At 40.6% G+C, this 22228-nt stretch overlaps 1 protein-coding gene across 1 annotated transcript; it reads right to left on the reverse strand.

Moving 5' to 3' along the window:
- Positions 1 to 18540: 18540 nt before the first annotated feature.
- LOC117165533 (uncharacterized) lies at positions 18541 to 18909 on the reverse strand. Its single transcript, XM_033348910.2, has one exon. The coding sequence runs from the start codon at positions 18907 to 18909 to the stop codon at positions 18541 to 18543; it is 369 nt and encodes a 122-aa protein (XP_033204801.2).
- Positions 18910 to 22228: the final 3319 nt, after the last annotated feature.

The following is a 22228-nucleotide window of genomic DNA, read 5'->3' on the forward strand; positions in this document are numbered from 1 at the left end:
CCGGAGGATTTTTTGTTGTTTAGTTTGGAGAGGATTGTGTTTAGTTGATTGTAATTTGTGAAGTAGTTTATTTCTGGATCTGGTTGTTTGGGGTTGTCTGCGGTGTTTTCGTTTGAGAATGTGCAGACTGTTTTGTCTTGTTCCATTTCATTTTTGAGTTTGTTTGTTTCGGCGATGATAATTCTGTTTAGTTGTTCTCGGCCCATGTGTTCGTTTTGCGTATGTATTTTGGAAAAGTGGGTGCCGATGATGTCTAGTTTTTCTATTGTTTTAGGTATTATGAAGTTACCCGCGGTGTCTTTGATGGTGTTGTGTATCGTTATACCTGCTTCTTGGGTGAGGGAGGCATTTTCTGGGGGCAATTTGAGAGGTGGGATGGGGTTTTGTTCTTTTGGTCTAAAGATTTGATTTATTTGTGGGAACACGTTGGCTGAGTCGTTTTTGGAGATGTTTTTTATTTTGTTTGTCCAGTAATGGTTTATAGAAATTGCGTATTCTTGTTTCAGTTGCGCTTTTATTCTGTGTAGTAGGAACTGTAGGAATTCTAATTCCTCTCTTTTGTCGTAAGAATAGTTAAGTTTTATATTGTTTATTTTGGAGAGTATGTAGCTTTTATCTCGATGTAGATCTTTTATTTTATTGTTTATATAGGGCTCGCATGAATTTTTTTGTTTTATGATTGGCACGGATTTTTGGAGAGCGATTTGTGTGTGTTTTTCTATTTCGTCTAAGAATGAGTCGATTTGTCTGTTTGTTAGGTTGACGTTGTTGCAGATCTTTAGGTCGCAGTTTTGTTCGAGTGTGTTTTGGAACTTTTTCCAGTCTGTCTTTTTGTAGTTGTACCTGGGTGTCTCGGTCTGGGTTTCGAGAGTTAGGAAGTCAGATGTGTTTTTGTTAATTTGAAATACTAGGGCGTTATGGTCACTGTCATAGGCTAAGGTTTTTAGGGTGTTGTTTGGACGTAGGTTTTGGAATTTTAGTCGCGCATCTGCTAGGCATATGTCCAGGTATGAGCCTCCTTTTGGGTAAGAGGATAGCTCGGAGCTGTATAAGTTTGTTTTGTAGTGGATGCTTTTATTGTCTAGCCAGTTTCTAATGAAGTTGCCCCTCGTGTTGTTTATTTCGTTTTTCCAGCTTGTGTGTTTTGCGTTAAGGTCTCCTGCTATTATATAGTAGTTTTCCGGTTTGTTGAGCTGCAGGAGTTCGAAAAGGTTATTGAATTCGTAGTTAAATTCTTTCTGGTTTCCGTAGGTTGCGTAGGCTGCAGTGATGAATAAATTTTCCTTATTGCTTATTTTTATTTTTATGATCGTTGTTTCTAAGGTTCTGAAACGTGTTATTTTATCAATTAGGATCATTTTGTATTTTATAGGGTTTTTTATGAGGATCGCTGTTCCTCCTCCTTGACTGGCGTTCGGTCTGTCGTGTCTTATCATGGTGTAGTTTTTGAAGTGTACATTGTGTCTTTTGTTTAGTTTTGTTTCTGAGATGAGTACCATATCGGGGGCTTCTTTATTTAATAGGGTTAGCATACTGTATCTTTTTTGGTTTGAAATTAAAGAGTTAGCATTTATTGCGATTATTTTCAGATGTTTTAGGTTAAATTTATGTGTTTTTTGCTGTGATTGTTGGTTTGGTGTGTTTTGGTTATTCGTCGTCTGTACTAATGAAAGTGCTGAAGATGGCGTCGATCCTTTCTTCGTGCGTTAATAGAGTGTTTTTTATTTCGTTTAGTTGCATTTGTTGTTCTTTTAACGCTTGGAGGATACCTTTGTTAAAGTCTTCGATAACGTTTATAATGTTTAGATCGGGGGAGTTATCGATTGTGATTGGGCTTTGTCTTGAGCGCGGATCTAAGTTTGCTGATTGTGGGGAGATTTTGGTTGTTTTATTTAGTGTTGTTTGCTGCTTCACTACGTCAGAGAACTTTTGTTCTGAAACGTATTTGCGGCTTATTTGGGCAATTCGTTGTGTCTTTGCTTCTTTGTCTTTTTTTATTTTATCTGCTAGCTTTTTACGGAGCTCTACGAGTTTGGGGCAACCTTTGTATGACGCGGGGTGTCCGTAGTTTTTACAGTTGACGCAGAATATTTTGTCTTTGGTTACTGCGTTTTCCTTTTTTATTGTGCAGTCGCCTGGGCCACGGGGCTCACTGCATTTAACACAGCGGTAGTTTAGGTTGCAGTTTTGCGCTGTGTGGCCTACTCGCTGGCATTTGTGGCATTGAGTTATGTCATCTTTTTTTTTTATTATTTTTTCCCATTTTATCTTGTAGTAGTTAAAGTAGTTTATTTTTAGTAGGTTGCTTGTATTGCTGTTGTCGGATAGCTGTATTATGTAGATTGGGAGCAATATATTGTTCTCCCTTGATTTTTTTGGCGTAAATCGTGAGACTTTTGTAAATTGGACGTCGTCTATTTGTAGAGCTTGTAGGTCTGTGAGTATTTCTGTTTCAGTGTAGCTATTGTCTAGACCTTTTAACAAGTATGTGTGATGTTTCTCTATTTTGGGTGTGTATGTGTAGAAGGTTGTGTTCGCTGAGAGGAGTGTTTGTTTCGCTTTATGGAAGTCGGATAGGTTTCGGAGGTAAAGTGCGTGTTTACCTGAGTGTATTGTTTTGATATGAAATTGCTTGATGTCTGCTATTTTCTCTATGAGCATTACCGTGTCCTTGGGGTCTTGTAGGAGTATGTTTATGGGTGGTGGCCTGTTGTCTTTTGTGGTGGGTGGGGTGCTCGTGCGTTCCTCCGCGGAGCATCCGGTGGGGCGTCCGTCCGGTGCACGGTCCCCCCTTGGCGGTGTTGGAGGCGCCGGGCCTCCTGGGTTGTACGGTGGGGTGCGACGCCCTTGCTGCGCCGATTGTTCCGGTGACGTGGTGGGACCGTGTCTTCCCGTTTTGCCTCGTAATGTTTCGTTTTTCTTTTTTATTTGCTCTAGCGTTGATTTCCACGTGGAGTTTGATGGTCCCGGTTATGGATGAGGCTCTGGTTCAGATTGTAATATACTGAACCTATTTTTTGATACTATCGCTGGAGGCGAAGTAGCTCTTGTGGGCTTCATGTTTTTGGTTTCGTTAGCCTTTTCTTCTTGGCTGGGGTGATGATCTATAGCTGTGTTTCTTGGGGTGTTTGCTAGACTTTTTGCCCTGGCCACCAGGTTAGGTTGTGGGTTGAGTTTCCGCGTCTTTTGAGCGGGGAATCTTAAGATACTGTTGAATTCCCTGGCTGTTTTATGTATAATTATTTTTCTCTTGATGGCTTTTTTCATTGGGTCTACGGTGGGTTCCGTTTCGTTGCTCTTGGCTTCATTATCGGTGGCTTTTATTTTTTTGTACAACAAAAAATCCTCCGGCTTCGACGGCATCCCAAACATCTTACTCAAGCGCCTACCGAACAAAATAAAATGGTACTACACGGTACTCTTCAACAATGCTCTAAACAACACATACTTCCCCAGTAAATGGAAATTTTTTACTTGTTTTATCAATTAATCTTGATTCAAAAGACATATATTTGAACTGGAGATAAAAATGTGTTTTATTTACAAAGGTTCTTACTCACGTGTTAGAAATTAGTTGATATTAAATTTTAATAGTACTGCTATATACAATATAAAACAAGTTCTTATGTTATGTATTTTTACAATCGAAGAGTGCAAGCAAAAAAATTTGCGTGGAAAACAATGTTTCATGTACCGAAATATTGTATGTAAATATTGTTTATGTATAGCGTGTAATCTATGTGTCAAAATTAGCAAGTATGTTGTAAGAATAGATGAAGTTTTATATTATCGATAAGAAAAGATCCAAATTTAACTTATCTTGTAGCAAACGGAATAAGAAACTGTCTTTCTCATCTGAACGTGACATTATTTTGTTTGTCACATTTTGTTTGTCATAATTTCGAATGTTTATTTTTACAATGACTACGACTTGCTTTATTGTAACATTTTACAAAACTGAATATTATTGAATATTATTTATATTTTTTTATATAATATATTATATAATTTATATTTTAAATATAAATTGTTATTACCAGTTCGTTGTAATTAACCAGAGCTTCATCCAGTAACTTTGTCAATTGTTGCCAGTCTTTTATATATTTTGCCATATATTTTGGTTCACCGATTCCTTCCGCAAAATGACAATATATTATTGGACCTGCAAACACAATATTTTCGTCCATTTCCTGCGATAATAAATGATACTATTAAATTTATCGTTATCAAAAATTAAATTCAGAATATACGTAACAAAGACCCATTTACTTCTCTTTTATTTATAATAATTAATACTACTGACTATTTAAACTTACAGAAATATTTTTGCGAAGCGACTCCTTCAGCAATTACTGAAAGGCTATTTCATCTTCAGCACTGATTAATTTATCCGAATATCCTCTTGTTGCTTCGTTTTTTTTTTATTTAATTCTTTACATTCAGAATTTGTTGTTTCGTGAACGTACAATCTGATCAAATGATTTCCAGTCGGATCAGTCTCACCGTGTGCAAACAGTATGCCCTTAAAGAAAGAGTAAACCTTTTTTATATCAAATATTTATTATTCAATATAATATTACATATTTTTTTAAGAGAGTTAATTATAACGCCACGTGATTGTTATTTCAATAAGTTGAATCTCATGGTAACTACTTCAGTTACTAACTGCGTTCGACATGTATACACGCGTCAATCCAAAACTTTATTTCAGTGCGGTTGACGTATACACTCGTCGTGTAAAATAAAAAATTACCATTTGCTATAAGAACTCAAAATTTATATAATACTTTGCTGTGTATATCAGCTATTCCCCGAATTATTTTGTGTATTTTATTCTATTGTCTTTTGGCAATTTTTCAGTTTTCAATAACAATAACCTTTTCAGCGATCAATGAATTGTTAATTTTGTAGTCCAACGCAATTCCAAGTTCCCCGTGAAGATACCATTTACTGATGAGACAATATTTCGTAAATGTGGAATAACAAATATACGTAAGGAATATTTCCGGGCACACGAAAATCCACACGCATTAAAAGATAATTCGTGCAGGATGGTGCACCAGCACATTCTACCAAGGCCGTACAAGAGCACTTGACCAGCTGTTTTGGAAACAGGTAGTCAGTCGAGGAGGATCTGTGCTTTGGCCTGTTCAGTCCTAAGATTTAAATCCTCTCTACTTGTAGTACTGGGGATACACGAAGACACAATACAGTAAAATTTTAAGAGAACAGTCAGGCTCTGTTTACAAGAAAACGGAGGACGTATCGAACATCTGTTGTAAGTTGTATTTTTTGTGGACACTCGCAGCCGAGATAATCGCGGTGCAAGTGCGATTTTATTGTAGACGATCGCTACGACTTGTACGAGATAAGCTGTCGTGATATGTGTCGTTCGGATTGAGGATCATCAGATCGGAAAGACCTATCTATATTAGATTTCGAAATTATGTTGGATAAGCTAAATAAGATAAAATACCATAATGACCGATTCAGCGGAGATATTAATGGCGCGTATAAATATAAACGTAACAAAATCCACTCTTTTTTTATACGTGGGGAAATCCTCATAGCCACCGCGCTTCGCATCCACCCACCCAGTTTACGACGTAGTCAAGTATACACATGTTCGAAGAGTCTTTAATTTTCATTTACTCGGAGATATCGTCACCAGTTTGGGGACACTTTACACAAAGGCATATTAATTTTAAACGGTAAACTGCAACAAAGAGCAATAAATTTCCATGGTTTTAATCAAGCTTTTGTCATTTTAATTACTTGCTTTGTTGAAATAAATTTTACTTGAAAGATGTTTCAGAGATCACGTAGATTAAATACGTAATGAAATTTGACTGCTGTTGGTAGGAATGTTGTTGAAATTTTGTGGTGACAGTACAATGCTGCATTTAACACGTTCGTCGCCACGTCGCACATATCGGTGCGACGAGTATACTTCCGTGGGGACCCGTCACCAAGGTATGGTGACGCTCTTCTTGTTCGAGTTAATTAAATATACGATATTATATATAGGATATACAACATAAACATATTAAAAACACATTATACCATACTTTTTATTAATTTATATTCTGGATAATATATTATATTATTCTATGTCGCATGGTATTTGTTAAAACATTTCAAACACATTTGGGGTGATCTTGGGCACTTCGACCAATAGTTGTAGACTCGGTCATCACTACTTTCCTCACTTTCAAATACAGGGTGGTTGGTAACTGGTGGTACAAGCGGAAAGGGGGTAGTTCTACGCGAAAAAAGAAGTCGAAAATATAGGATAAAAATTTTTTTTAATTTTTTTTTTCTTTAATTTTTCCATCGAGACAACGATCTACAGTGAGATCCGTTATAACGAGACGTGATAAAGTGCGCGCGTACCGAGCGAAAATTCAAAGTCGATTTTCTCGAAAACAAAGCCTCAAACGAAACATTTTTATCCTATATTTTCGACTTCTTTTTTCGCGTAGAATCACCCCCTTTCCGCTTGTACCACCAGTTACCAACCACTCTGTATATTTTCACACTGTTTACTGAATATTTTGAGGATGAAAAAATCACTGATGTACGTCTCACAGGTATGCTTCTCGACTAAATGAAAGATCGCACATATCTGTCATTGAGATCCCTCGGAATACTCTAGCTGGAAAGCTTATCGCTTTCTCCATTTCAGAACTAAATAATCTTTTTTTTACAATGAATCGAAGGCGATAAACAATGAATTACCGCTTGTAGCTCTATTTACGTTCTGCGTACCGGCGGTCGGATTTGGGCTCCGCAGGAAACTTAGCCGAATCACGCTGGGCGACGAACGTGTTAATAATGATTCTGCAATTTTTGTCAGCGCTAAGTTAAATTTGTTGATAGGATTCATCGGGTGTTGTTCTAGCATTTGGCTGTAGATCAATAGAAAACTGCAATAAAAAGAAATTTTCAGTCGATAGAAAAAGGTTTTTGTAATAATAACTTACATATAAGTTATATTTTCAGAAATCCTATATACATACATTATATCATATACAGGGTGGTGCTTTATTGCTAAATAACACGTGGATGGCTACCCCCAGCAGGATACCATCTTCGAGTTTGACTATTCTATTTCTGTAGCGAGGTCAGTGGGGGGTGTTTTCTTTTCGGTCCTCTTTCTATGAGAGTTTTACTCGCTTCAGCAGCTAGCTGGTTTGGATGTGTTGCCGTTCTTTCCTTGTATTTTTTTTTCTTTTTTTGAGTACTTGCCGATTTCTTCTTTGACCATTGGTATTTTTAGGTTTTGCGTATATCCTCGTTTCTGATATTCCATGGGGCGTTGACTACTGTTCTGAGTATTTTCTAGAAGCGATTCTGGTTTAGTTACCTTATTATCCTGGTTTTGGATATTTTCAATTTACTTTCTATGCTGAGTTTACAGTTTCGACTAGTTAGCCAGTACGTCTGTCTCCTTTTTATCCGTATTTTGTCTATAATTGATTTGGTATGTTGCTTTCATGTAAGTTATGAGTCTAAGTGGAGTCTTAGTATTTAACTTGCTTTGTTTGTGTTATGTGCGTGCCATTCAATCGGATATTAGGTGGTTTCCGCTTATTGTAAATGTAAATGTAATGTGGTTAAATTGACTGGGGTTTGCTTTTATCTTGCAGTCATTTTTCTATTTTTCTGATAAGTTCTGGTAGTAATATGTTAAGTTTATGTTGTCTATATGTTAAGTCTATATGTTTAAGTTTATAGTTGGCGAGACATAAGTTTTGCATGTCCTAGCAACGTGCACATCTTAAATCTTACAGATGTCCTTGAAACGTAAATTTTGGATGTTCTCGGAACATCTCTCCCGAAAGTCCTACGAATATTCTTAAAGTTTATATTTCGAATATTTTACTAATATCCATTTCGTAAATCTAAAGAATTAAATATCAGATGTTCTGAGATCAACTATAAAAGAAATGGAAGGCTCGCCAACGAAATTTTACTAGCAATAGAAAAAAAGCAATATTGCACAGTTCTCCTCATGGACATTCAGAAAGTATTTGGCAAAGTGAACAATGAAAGTCTTTTACAAACAATCAAAGAACATTTCCAGGAAAATATCCGCCACTTACTCAAATCATGCCTTAGCAGCAGAACCTTTGTAGCAAAAATAAAGGACGCATATTCTGAAGTTAGAGACATCAAGGTAGGGGTACCGTAAGAAAGCGTCTTAGAACCAATATTATACACACCATACACGGTCAACATACCAACAACTACCAACAGCAAAATACTGACATTCGCAGACGACACTGCTGTGTTAGTCAAGCAAACTAATCCAGAAACAGCAATCACATTACTACAAGAGCATATCACAAAAATAGAAAAATGGCTACAAGATAAACCATACTACATTTACACTACGAAAACGGAAACCGCCAAATATTCAATTGAATGGCACACACATAACACAAACATGGTAAGTTGAATACCTAGGATTCATAATAATAAGACACACAACTTACATGGAAGCAACATACTAAATCAATTGTAGACAGAATACGGATAAAAAGAAGACAGATGTACTGGGTAACTAAGCTAAGTAGTCGAAACTCTAAACGCAGCATGGAAAATAGCCCCATGGTATTAACCCCATGGTATGTCAGAAACGAGGATATATGCAAAGACCTAAAAATACCAGCGGTCTAAGAAGAAATCGGGAGATACGCAAAATAATACAAGGAAAGAATGGCAACACATCTAAACCAGCTGGCTGCTGAAAAGAGCAAACCCCTCATAAAAAGAAGACTAAAGAGAAAACACCCCACTAACCTCTCTAAAGGAATCAAAAATAGACAAACTCTGGACAAATTATAGAGTATAAATTAAATAAAAAAAAAAAGAATACCGAAAGCTTTTCCTTTAGCTCTTTGATATTGTTACGTCCCAAGATGTCTAGACACCCTTATTACGGTTCCTCAATAACCTTAAAAACCCATTATAAATTTTAACATTTTTTATCGTTAAGGCCCTTAAGATCACACAAGTGTCTTCTAAGTTGAAGCATTGTTTATGCCGAGAAAACCAAGGAAAGCGAGTTTTTCGCATATACGACCTTTGAAGTGGGCGGCCAGCACTCATCCTTACCCCCAGCCTCTTTCCGTGCTTTAGACACACACATCACTAGTTTCCTTTTGCAACAGTACCGAACTTCAGTTGTTTTTCGTTGCATTGATCAGTCAACATCTTAACTTAATATTAACACTTCGTTGAGAACACGTCTACACGCATCACGCGTAAATACTTAAGTGATCAAAGTTGTTGGAATAAAGTGTATATTTAACCTGTTAACTCAGTGTTATAATCATATCAGTTAGCTCTGTTGTTGCAACCGAAATAGGGGATCGGCTTCTTCGTAGCGTCGATCATCGTATCATAGCGAGAATTTACGACTCTCGTTGGCGCGCTCTACCTCGACCGCGTCTCTTCGCGAACGGTTGAACAGATATTGCTCTGTTTAACTCGTACATTTTATTCAACAAAATAAATAACAAACTAGCAAAAAACAGACTTACGCTGAATATAGGATTGAAATAGTCGAATCATTACTAAAAAATATACCGTTACCAGAGTATATACGAAGAGGACGATTATCGAACTGAGATTTACCTAAGAAACTGCACGCAAAACATTAGAGTCAATTTCCTAAGCATATAGGCCCTATAATATCGAAATCAAGGCCAGAGTCTGAAAAGTTTGCATAAAACATGAAAAACGTAGCGAAACAATGTGCGGGTGCAAAATATGTAAAGTTGCATTGCATGTACCAATATGCTTCGAAATATACCACACGATTGAAAATTATTAAGTATTTGTAAATTTTATCAAAATTTATCAAAATTTTATCAAATTTTATCACTTTAAGATAATATATCTTTCTTGTTTAATGATCAATTGATAATGCGGAGGATTAGTCGTGAATCGGTATCGCGAAATAATGAGGGCGAAATATTGCTGCCGCAGTCTGTCAAGTATATTTGAAATAAATAAATATGCGTACAGTGAGTCGTTGATACAATACAAAACTCGGAATAAATACTCGTTATTGTTCGTCGCGTAGATACTCGAAGATGGTTGTTAATACTCGTTGATACTCGATATGAATTGTTCGATACCGTGTCGCACGCGATCGCGTCTGTTTATTTATACTGATCGGGGGAAAGTCGGAAAATTCAAATTCGTCTTCATTCGACGGTTGCATGTAGCGGCGACATTGTTTTGCCCGGAATTTATTTCTTCTTACATTGCTTGTAATCTAACGATCTTGATACTCCGAGGCAAAACAACAGCATGATTTTAAATGTCCTCTGGCTCATGTGCCGCTACAGTAATAATCATTTGCGAAACATCTTGGTTACGGCACACGCTGTTGCAACGTAAATCGTAAGGCAAGGGGTCAAATTTCTTCACAATATAATAAACAGTAGGTTTATTCCTGTTTGCAAGTTTTGTAATTTCACTATATGATTTGCCTTCTACTTCGCTATAAATTCTCGTACAGATTTACTTGTTTCAGATTTTCTTCGACTCATTTTGTCCTTCTATCAATAATGAGAGTTATGAACGAAATTTTCAACAGTACTTTTCTTAGAGTAACTTTCAGTGAACTAAACAACCTTTTCTCACACTTCGCAACCTTCAGGGATGCTTAGTTATTACAAAAGTTTCACAATGTTCGAATACTTTTCTGAAGCACTTATGTTTGCAATAAACCTATTATAAAAACCTATTATACGTCGTTGAATTGTTTTCAACTTTTACTTGTCTTACTTTAAGACCTGTCCGATATTACATATGGCAAATTATTTGAAGTACTTTAGCTTAATATACATATTTCATTCGTTAAATGTTAAAAATGTAAGCGTTGATATATCCGCGCGCGCGCGCGTGTGTGTGTGTGTGAGTGTGTGTAGATATTTACGCGGAAGAGACTTTATGGAGGTTGAGAACAGGTGGCCTACAAAAGAATATGATCTACACAATCATACGTATAGGACTCACATATACAGTTTCGTTTTCTCCACAAAGTTTTCTTTCGTTTTCCTTATCATCATTTTGTTCCTATATCAATTTTTACATTTTCTTTTTGTTCCTGTCGTTGACGATTTTTTAAGATTTAATATGAATCAAAAGACGTATAAACTACAAGAATATAATCAAAATGCGATCAGATAGAAATAAACAGCGAGAGACAGCGACTTTAGTATTTCATATTTAGTTTTTCGTTTTCCTGTGAACGATATTTTTTCGGTCAAAGATGATTCCACTTCTTGAGAGAAACATTTAATTTTGTATTATCTCGGTAACAACACTCAGTTGGTTTACGATTTGATTTACGACTAAATCATTCATTCATTACAATTCATCAGAATTTAGATTGTTAAGTGACAAAGGAAAACGAAAAAGTACCGAGGAGATTCGTTCAAGCCACTCGTCTCATGCCATTTTATCTGCGAAGAAAAGTGAGTGATTCAGAAGTTATATAGCATAGTAATATTTTCAAATAGTATTTGCTCCTGAAAATATTTCAATTTCTGGTATTTCGTCCCAAGTTGTATCAAATTTTACCCAGCTCTGCAGACAAGTGGTGTGCTTGCAATACTTTACGTAGTTATGAATATTACATAAGTAAGGTAGTAGATCGTGAACATAATTTTATAGATCTTGAAAGTGGCACTCATACGCAAATTACAGGATGAGTCATTTAATTGTACCATCTCAATTTACTTGAAAACTGTTTGTTACATAAAACAATTTCTTGTATAAAACAATGTTTCAGGCAAAAATTGTTTGATACCGAGAAAGAGTGTACGACGTAATAATTAATTTATTGATATTTTCCTTTTTGCTGATGACCTTGTATTTTTCTATTGTAATATGTAATATTTGATTTTGCAATTCGAAAAGATACTAAATGCTAAGTAAAGAGCTACTAAGATATATGGGGCAAAAACTAACAATACTGAGATATTCTCGCTGTATGTTATTTATAGATAGCTGTTATGCGACTGTCCCGTTAGTTGAAGAACTTTTGCAGGAAAAAACATTCATTTGTGGTACCGTGCATGTGTACAATTATTCAAGGAAAAAATGACAAAGTAAAGCCCGATGCTATTTTTTTTATAATAATGCAAGAAAAAGAGTGTTGATTTATGCGATCAAATAACATTGTACTGTAGCTGTTCCTGGAAAACCGTTACATGGTACAGAAAAATTATTCTACAATTAATTATACCAATGCGTGATATATACATCAAAGATGGGATAACAAACATATTAATATTTTACAATTTAGAAAAAAAATTATTGATCACCTTTTGACCAATAATCACAATATTGAAGAAATGGCTATTGAAAAGCAAATACCTTAAAAAAAGATTCACATATTCTTCATTCGTATAATGAGTCTGGAAAAAAGCCAAGAAAAAGATGCGAGGAATATTATAAATGCTTACATAAAAAAAAGATAGAGATTATGCCACGAAGAAAGGTAAAAGAGTAACGACGTATTGCAATCGTTACGAGGATCGGCCAGCACTCTGTTTGAAATGCTTTCAAAAATTGCATAGAAATACATAAACAACATTGTCTGATGGAACATTCAACCTTGAGCCGCTGGGAGATTCGAACGTGAGCCACTAATGGTACACGCCGGCGTGAACGTGTTCATGCATTTATAAACACATCTGGCCTCTCCAGCCAAGCAATGTTGATGCTTAAATGAGTTCCGTAGTAGGACGTCATCGGTAGAAGAGAAGGGGCGCAACGACACAATGAAATTTAGTAATATTGAAATGCTGGATATCATTCTCGTTTATGATGCATACGAGGAAAAAGTTATAACAAAATACTTACACGTGGAAAAATATCGTAGCAAACATGTACCATTACGCCGTGTGTTTCAGAAGCTTTGTAAAATGCTAGAAAAAACTTGGAATTTCCATTCAAAGCGTAAACGTTCGCACATTGCAAGAACTGAAGATAAAATTAATATCATACTTGCCGCTGTTAATCAGGATCATTATATTAATACGCGGTAAAAATACCCCAAACTATAACAATTAGCCAAACAAGTGTTGTAAGAATTCTCTATTCACAAAGATCTTTTCGTGATCGTATACAATTGCACGAAGAATTGCAAGGGACAAAGTTTCAAAACCGTATAAAGGTTTGTGAGGGCCTTTTAAATAAAACAAATACAAATGATACATTTCTACAAAATATCTTGTCTACTAATGAGACTACATTTACAAATTTTGGTCAAGCTATTATAAAAAAATATGCCTTATAATTATATACGATGACAAGAAAATCCACATTGGCTTCGCCAAATCGATTTTAGCGCGGTATGATTGACAATAAAATAATTGGATCTGATTTTATTGAGAGATCATTGATTGGACACAAATATTCCATTCTCATATTCCAAAAACTATCGTCACATTACAAACAGATTTATGATTACAAACACTGACAACGTGGTATCAATAAGGCGATTGTCCTGTATATTACGCACTACAAGCGCATCAAGCGATCTTTCCCTAATCGATGATTTGGACGTGGACCAGAAATTCCATGGCCGGATCTGGCGCTACTCGACTACTTTCTTTGGACATTTAAAAAACAAAGTTTATCAGGAACCAGCCGACATCCGAAGACACGATGAATCGAATTATTAGAACATATAAAGACGTAACTCCAGAAACGCTTGAACATGCATCACTCGCTTTCATTAATCGTTTCCGTACTTGCATCGAATGTAATGGATAGCACTTTGAACATTACTTAAATTAAAAGTAAATTAAAGAATATCTAGGAAATTTTTAGTTTGCGACCTCATATACTTCAGTAATCTTTTACTCGGTATTCGATACATTTTGAAATTTCAAGATCAAATATTACATGTTATAATAGAAAAGGTCAAGGCAACTTTCATATCTCGATAAAGAAAAGAAATATAAAAAAGTGCTTATTACGTGATACATTACGCTCGATGCCAAATCGATATCAAATGATGTTCGAAATATTCTTTTATACAACAAATAGTTTTCCAGCGAATTTAGGTGGTACAATTAAATGAATATTATTGAGGTTAGTCTTTTAATTACTACTTTGTAGCTTTTTTCTACCTTGAGTTAGAATGTATGATAGCCAGCGTTTTTCTCCAGAGGTGGTATTAAACGTATTAGTTTATTAAAGAGACGAGTGGTAAAATTGTGATAGCCAGGTATATTAAAATCACGTTAAGTGTAAATACAGAGATCGCAAATTGTCGTTCTCTCAATGCTACCGTATGACTCGCTATACTGATTCGTTATACTGGTTCGTTATACTGGTTCGTTATACTGGTTCGTTATACTGGTTCGTTATACTGGTTCGTTATACTGGTTCGTTATACTGGTTCGTTATACTGGTTCGTTATACTGGTTCGTTATACTGGTTCGTTATACTGGTTCGTTATACTGGTTCGTTATACTGGTTCGTTATACTGGTTCGTTATACTGGTTCGTTATACTGATTCGTTATAATGCTCGCTATACTGATTTGCTATACTGGTTCGTTATAATGCTCGCTACACTGATTCACTATACTGCTTGTAGTGACGCTCGCTATAAAAACTGATCCTTCTAGAGAGGATATTCGTCTATTTATATCGATCGATTTCAAAAAGTTCAAATGTGATTCCGGTTGCCGATTACTCATAACGGCGATAATATTTTTCTCCGAAGTTCGTTTATTCTTGAATCCTGATGGACACTTCGCTGTTGCAATAATTGCGTAACAGCAGAGTAGTGTCGGACTCTTACCGACTAGAACTCCACGATGACCATCCTACGCGTATGACAGGGGTGCTTCAGGAAGCTCTTATGAATTAACTTCAGTTGCACCCCCTTCCCGCGTTCTCTTGTTCTAACCAGTTCTAATACTTCCTGACTATTGAATTGGCGTTAGGGGAGCCATTGCCCGTAGCGCTGTCTCTCCTTATTGATATTCAAGGGAGGCTTGCCTTGTGTGCTTCGACCATCCAGCGTCCCAGAGGGGCCCAACTCCAAGGGCGAAAAATGGCTTCGGCATGTCTCGTCTTCGTCAACACCTCACGGAGCGGTCACCCATCCTAGACCGCTCCGTGACCGCTGCTGCTTAACTTTCGTGATCGGCCGGGAACGAGTGTTTCCAGCACTTTTTTTTTTAAATAACGTTTATTAGACCAAGATACATTTTAATACATTTGGGTATTCACAATAAACTATGAATTTTGATAAGATGTGTTAGGCAAAAGTACCGATACGCGACGGCACGACGTAACCATACCATGTTATGTGCCGGCGTTTTACATTTTTTGTGTTTAATACAATCTTTGGATTTAAGCCGCTGGGGAGCGGAGCGGAGCTTTTATGTGATTTGTTTTTATTTGATTTTTTCTGTCCTGAAAACTTGGACGCAAAACAGGACGCTTCGGTAGCCTACTTTTTGGGTGCTGTGTAACTTTGGGGAGGGACGGGATGAGGGGGGGGGGATGTTAAATAGGTTTATTTAAAAAAATTTACAATAATTATAATGTTTGCACCTGTGTTATACGGGGGAAAAATTGAGTTCTATCGGTTTAACGGTTTTCTCTCTTATTTTATTATGTATTCGCCAATACTTTTTTGTGTTTTTTCTGTGTTTGTCTTCAGTGTCTTTCAGGGGGAGGGCCATGTTGTATTTCCACCTTTTTTTTTATGCGCGCGCGAGGAGGGGAAAATGCTGTTACGCATACCCAGTGACCCGTGTCACTGGGTTATGTGGGACTCGGGCAGATGTCGTCGCCATACCCACTAAAAACCCCTCCTCCTTCCTCTCCTTTAATTCCTGGCAAGACAACCCCGGCAAAATCGTCCGGCATTCATCGGGGTTGCCCTTATTGGCCACTCGTCATCCTATCACCGCGTGGTTGCCGCGCTCGTCATCCTCTTCTTCTCAGCCTCCATCGTCCTCTCCACCTCCCTCCTGTGACTCATGACGGTCTTGCAGAACTGCCTGAATCTGTTCCAGCTGTTATCGTTGGCGGTGGCCGTGGACATAAGATTGTCCACGTCTAACTTCTCGCCCAGACAATTCTCCAATTCCGTCCTTTTGTCCGTCCATTTGGGACACGCGAAAAGGACGTGTTCCGCGTCGTCGTTCGGATCTCCGCAGTCTAAACACCTGGAGTCCTTGTCCTTACCAATCCTCATCCTATAGCTGCTAAAGATCCCGTGGCCCGTTAGCAGCTGCATAGTGTCATGATCCATATCCCTCTTCTTCCTGGCAAAGAGGAATGTACCAACTTCTTAGTGATATTCTCCTTCTTGTACGCATCCCATTCCTCTTGCCATTTGTCATACGTCTTCCTTCGTAACGCCTCCAGCTCATCCTTCAGGGCACTGTCGTTACCGTCGCCGATCCTGGTGTTCTGTATCTTGATCCTCTCGTACGACCCTTTTAGCAGCTACGCCTTGATGTAGATCGGCAGATTGCCGGTCAACGCACAAAGCGCTGCATGCGGAACCGTGCGGTAGGCCGTCGTCGTTATACTCAAGGCGGACCTCTTCATTGCCCTCTTGTTCTCCGCCCTGTCGACGGCGTCCGCTCACACCGGTGCACCGTAGAGTACAACGGACTCCCAGACGTTGTAGTAGAGCCGTCGGGCCAAGTTGGGCGACCCGCTGATATTCGGCAGGATGCCTCTAAGGGTTCCAGTCAGGATGTCAGCTTTCCCACAAAACGCCTCGATATGTTCGTCGAACCTCCTGCGACTGTCGATCGTGACACCAAGATACTTAATTGCCTCGACTGTGTCCACGACCGTGTTCCCCAAATTAAGCCCGACCACCAGCGGCACCCGCATGCCGGTGACGAACATGACCTCTGTCTTCTCTCTGGCCACTTTGAGGACTACGCTCGCGCACCAGTCATTCACTATTCTTAACATGGTATTCACCTTGGCGGTAGCTCCTTCGTTCCTCCCGATAGCACACGCGATGGCTAAATCATTCGCAAACGCGGTTGCCCTCACCATCACCAAGTTATCGAGCCTCTCGAGCAGCCGGTCGTACACCAAGTTCCACAGTAGAGGCCCAAGCACCGATCCCTGTGGAACTCCTGCCGCCACCTCGTATTCCACCGTTCCATGCTGATTGCTGGCGAGGATCCTCCTCCCCGTCAGATCAATCTTCTGATCTTCCCCGGCAACTTCCTCCTGTCCAATTCGCTCGTGATGCTTTCCCAACTCAGTGTGTTGAAAGCATTACTGATATCCAGGGCGATCATCACGCAAATCATTCTCTTTTGCTTACAGATGTCCGCGAACTTCATCACTTGCGTGACGGCGTCCACTGTACTCCTCCTCTTCCTGAACCCGTATTGTCTTCGGTGAAACGGGTCCACCCCGATACACCTTTCTATAATCGTCTTCACGCATTTCTCCCAGATCTTGCTTAGGGCTGGGAGTATGCTTATCGGCTGATACGCGTTAGGAAGTCTAGGGTCCTTACCCGGCTTCCTCAGCAGCACGACTCTGACCGCTTTCCAGCATTCGGGGATCCGCCCTGTATCTGTAATGCTATTAAACACACCGGTCACGAGCTCGCTCCTACGACACGCTACCACCCTCGCCACCTCTCCCGGGACACCGTCTATTCCCGCCGCCTTCTTCACGTTAATTCTTTCGGCGATGCCAACGACATCGCTCTAGTCCAGAATAAGATTCCGTTGAGCCTCGTCCATCGCCTCTTCTTCAGCACTCTCGTGACACGAAGATCTGTGTCCCACGACGAACAGCTCGCTTAGGATCGTTCTAACCGAGCTGATCGGCATGTCGCTCACCGGCCCTTTGCTCTTGCATCTGTTCGTGACCACGCGATAGGGTTTACCCCAAGGGTCGTTCTCCAGAATTTTACAATATTTCGCCCAGCTCGCTTTGCTCTGGGCGATCTCCTTTTTAAGCAGTCTTCTCGCCTCCTTATAAGCGTCGACGAGACGATTCTGATCGCTGGACTTCTTCTTTCTTCCCCTTGTGACCCCCCAGTGCTTTGTGGGTCTGTGCTCTCAATTCCGCGATCTTCGGACTCCACCAATAGTTCGCATATTTCCTATTGGTCGCACAGCCCACTTTCTTCAATGTACCCTCGCACGTTGCCACGATACGCTTCTGCAAGATCTCTGCCTTGTCCGCCTCGTCCATCTTGCTAAGGTTCTCCCTCTTCAAGTCGTCGAACTTACTTAAAATCTCGTCAGGCACTAAGTCCTTCGTTCCGTACCTCCGGCACTATGTCATCCGTCTTATCGTCCTCGATCTAAACACGTGTAAAACGTAGCAATGATCCGAGGCCGTGTAGCAGTCTAGAATGATGCTTCTCTTATGTGTCTCGTTGACCCTGTTCGACACGCTGATTACATCAGGGCAACTCGTCCTCCCGTTCCGGTAAAACGTATATTTTTGGTTGAGTCTTAGTGGAAACACTCCGTAACCACATAGTGTCTCCATCAAGACTCTTCCTTTCTTCTTTTGTCCGTGGTCGTGCCTCCCAAGCACGTCGTCTTCGCGTTAAAATCGCCGGCAACGACGACTTTGTCGTAGTTCTTAGTACCGTCTTCGGTCATCGATGCCAGGTTGTCTATATAGTCTTCGTATTCTCGCTTGCCGATATTGGGTGAGCAGTATCCGCTGATGAGAAACGTGTCACCAGCACGGATACCCACCACCCCTTCTCCCTTAACCATCGTGCTTTCGTCCGGGAGCTTCCCATTGAAGAAGGTGACCCAGATCGACGCGTCAGATTTGGTGTCGTTGTACCAGTATGGGAGCTGCCTGTTAGGCTCGGAGATAACGACGATGTCCGGCCTCAGCTCCATCGCCCGCTGATACAAGAGATCCTGCGCCAGCCTACACCTACTGAGGTTGATTTGAAGGATCCTTATCTTCTTCTCAATAATCTCCTATATCCTGGGCACGCTAACGACCCGGTAACGTGGTCGAACTTCACCTCCACATCCTTGCTGCAAATCGCGCAGCATGGCGCGTTAGCGCAGGTTGTTATCGTGTGGTCTTTCCCTCCACACTTCCTACACAGTTCCTTCCCTGGGCTTGTCGCAGAGCACTTATTCGCTGTATGCCCGAACAAATGGCACCTATAGCATTTAACCACGTTGGGCAACGCCCTTAACGTGGCTATCGTCAAGCCGGCCCTGATCTTCCGACTCGACCCATCCTTGGCGAGGTATGCCTTCGGCAGCGTTGCTATCGCCGTTTGCGTGCCCCACGGCGCCAGCCCTGAGGACGCTGAGTCCTCACCTCTACCTCGCCGACGTCTTCGATCCCCAGCTGCTCCGCTAGCTCCATCGCTAACTCATCCTTGCTCATCAAGGGATCTATCTCCTTTATCTCCACGGAGGCCTTGTCCCGCATCGGTACCGCGTTCGCCTTACCTCCCAAGGCTGCGTTCAGCTCCGCACCGATCTTCTTGGCGTCGCTTCCCGCCTTCAGCTCGATGAGGATATCACCAGCCCTGGTCCTCCTGATACCACAGCTGTCGCTCAGCGTCTCCCTTACCCCCATCACGTCTCTATAGACCTGGAGCCACTCCTTCCCTTGTCCCACCTTGACAGGGATGGCTTCGGGCCTGTTCCTGCTCCTCTTTGGCCTTTCAGTTCGTTTCGGCCTGTCCACCGCTAGAACCTTCTCCGCCTCAACCCCTTTCCCTATTCCAGAGTTGTTCCTCCTTCCCTCCTTTCGTCCTCGGAGGACGGTCCAGTCTTCCCTACCATCGCTGTCTACCTGGCCCTCCTTGGCTTTCGTCGCACACTGGATGCCGCAAACTTCGGCGTAGGAAACTTCCTTGTTCGCCGGTCTCCTCCTTTTGTTATCTGCCGTTCTGCCGGCTCTGACCATCCTAGCCACCTTCTTGCTCCTGACCTCGTTCAACAAGGCGTTCAGCTTGTCCGCCTTGTCCTTAATGGCTTCCCTCCTTTTCTTAATACTGGCGTCTTTCTTCGCCACGAGGTACAGCCTATCAGCCAGCCCGTGTATCTCCAGGAAGACTTCTCCGATGATCTCCGTCATCGCCTTCCACTCACTTAGCCTTATGACGATCTTATCGTCCTCCTCCTCATTGTTCTCCCTACTCACGGCGGCCTTTTTCCTTATCAGCTCCCTTGCTGCCGCCACTTCGCTGCCGCTGTCCGACACCTCTGCCTGAGTGTCCATCTCCGAGGTGCTGGCAGCTCCGTCCTTCGCATCCTTCAGCGGGCTTCTAGCCAGACTTCTCGTCGGCCTGAATGCCATTTCTTCCTCAGGCGTCTTCCTTAGGTACTTGACGATCCTGTCGCCTTTCAAAAGATTTCCTCCTTGACGACTCGGATCGCCTTTTCGCTGGTGGGCGTTATTCTTTTCGCTGCCTGCGCAGTAACTCCAACTTCTTCGGCGATTTCCTGTATGCCCTCGTCGAACTCCAGAAGTCTCCAAGTGGGGGTTCCTTTCCCCTTCTCCTCCTTGGCGGAGCGTATTGCTTCTTGATCCCCGGTCGTAATTACCGAACGAGAGGAGGCCCTGGGACCGACCTTCCCCTCGTCGTTCATCCAGTCACTAGATGACCGTCGGGTCGAGCCTGGGACGCTACTCGAGTCACCGACAGGGCCTGTAGGCTCCGAAACCCCCTGAGCCGTAATTTTAGTTCCTTTCATTAACTTCTCCATATTACTATCAAAACAAAAGAGAGTCCGTGTCCGTAGCCAGTCGTCGCACTATCTTTGTCCGTCCTTCCGAATGTTCTCACTCATGTCCAAAAATACTCGCCACTATCGTCTAATATATTACGATCGAAATTGTTATCTTTTTTACCGCGGTCGATAAGCACGATCGCAATTTGCGAATGCACCCAATGCCGGTTGCGCTAGCACGGTCGGTAACCTTACCGACGGTGGACAAACGCACCGACGGTCGGTAAGCAATGTCACCGCCGATAGCCCCACCGGCGGTCGGCAAGTTCTATCGCAGTTGGTAAACTTACCGATAATCGGTAACCTCAGTCGCTGTCGGTAACCCTACTCTCAATCATGTTGTATCTCCACCTAGTGTCTGCGGTCTGTCCATTTAAGTTTTCTTCGTAGACTATAGTTTTGATCCCTATTTTAACTTTTTATGTGATAAATTATTGGAATATTGTTCTGGTCCTGGAGGTAGTTTTTTTCGTCTAGGTATAGGAAAGCTTCTGCGGGATGTAGCCTGTTGTCAGAGTGTTTTTGTAATATGCGTTGTTAGGAAATAGGCAACTGAAGATTAAGCTGTTTTCGTTTATTTTTGCCGCTTGCGCGAAGTGGTTTCTTATTAGCTTTAGAATGTGACAGTCTATGCGGTGAATGTTGGCTAGGTCGTAAATTATTTTGTTTATTACATATTTCATGAATCCGCTGTGTTCGGATCTGTATGTACTCAAGCAAGCCCTGATGCATTTTCTTTCGAATATGCGAATTTTTTCCATTTGGGAGGCTGATACGTTGTACCAGATTGGGCAGCCGTAGGTTATGATCGGTCTGATTAATGCTTGGTTTTTTTTATTTATTTATTTAAATTTTACAATTTATCCAGTAGGACATTTATTTATTTATTTATTTATTTATTTAGGATATTATAGTGGCACACTAACATAACATGTGGGTGGCTACCCCCAGGAGGGTACCATCATCGTGTTTGTTAGGTTATGTCCTTTGTGAGATCTGTTGGGTGTTTCCTTTTTAGTCTTCTTTTTATGCTTGACGTGTCCACCGTTTCCGCTGCCAGTCGGTTCGGGTGCGTTGCTATTCTTTCTCTATACCTTCTTGCACATCTGTTAATCTCCTCCTTGACCGTTGGTATTCCCAGGTCTTTCCGAATGCCCTCGTTTCTAACGTACGATGGCGCGTTTACTACTGTTCTAAGAATTTTAGCTTGCATTGCCTCTATTTTGGTTATATGGCTCATTGCTGCTGTTCCCCATAGTGGTATTCCATATGTCCAGATTGGTTTTATGATCATTTTATATATTTTTAGTTTATTTTCTATACTTAGTTTGGATTTTCGACTTGTTAGCCAGTACATTTGTCTCCTTGCCATTTGTATTTTGTCTATTATTGCTTTAATATGCTGTTTCCATGTGAATCATGTATCCAAGTGGAGTCCTAGGTATTTGACTTGCCT

The sequence above is a fragment of the Bombus vancouverensis genome, chromosome 17, assembly GCF_051014615.1.
Source record: "Bombus vancouverensis nearcticus chromosome 17, iyBomVanc1_principal, whole genome shotgun sequence".
Classification (NCBI taxonomy): Eukaryota; Metazoa; Arthropoda; class Insecta; order Hymenoptera; family Apidae; genus Bombus; species Bombus vancouverensis.

Bases quoted from the DNA above. Each gene is read 5' to 3' on its own strand.
- LOC117165533 (XM_033348910.2), bottom strand. From the start codon at position 18,909: ATGGAGCTGAGGCCGGACATCGTCGTTATCTCCGAGCCTAACAGGCAG.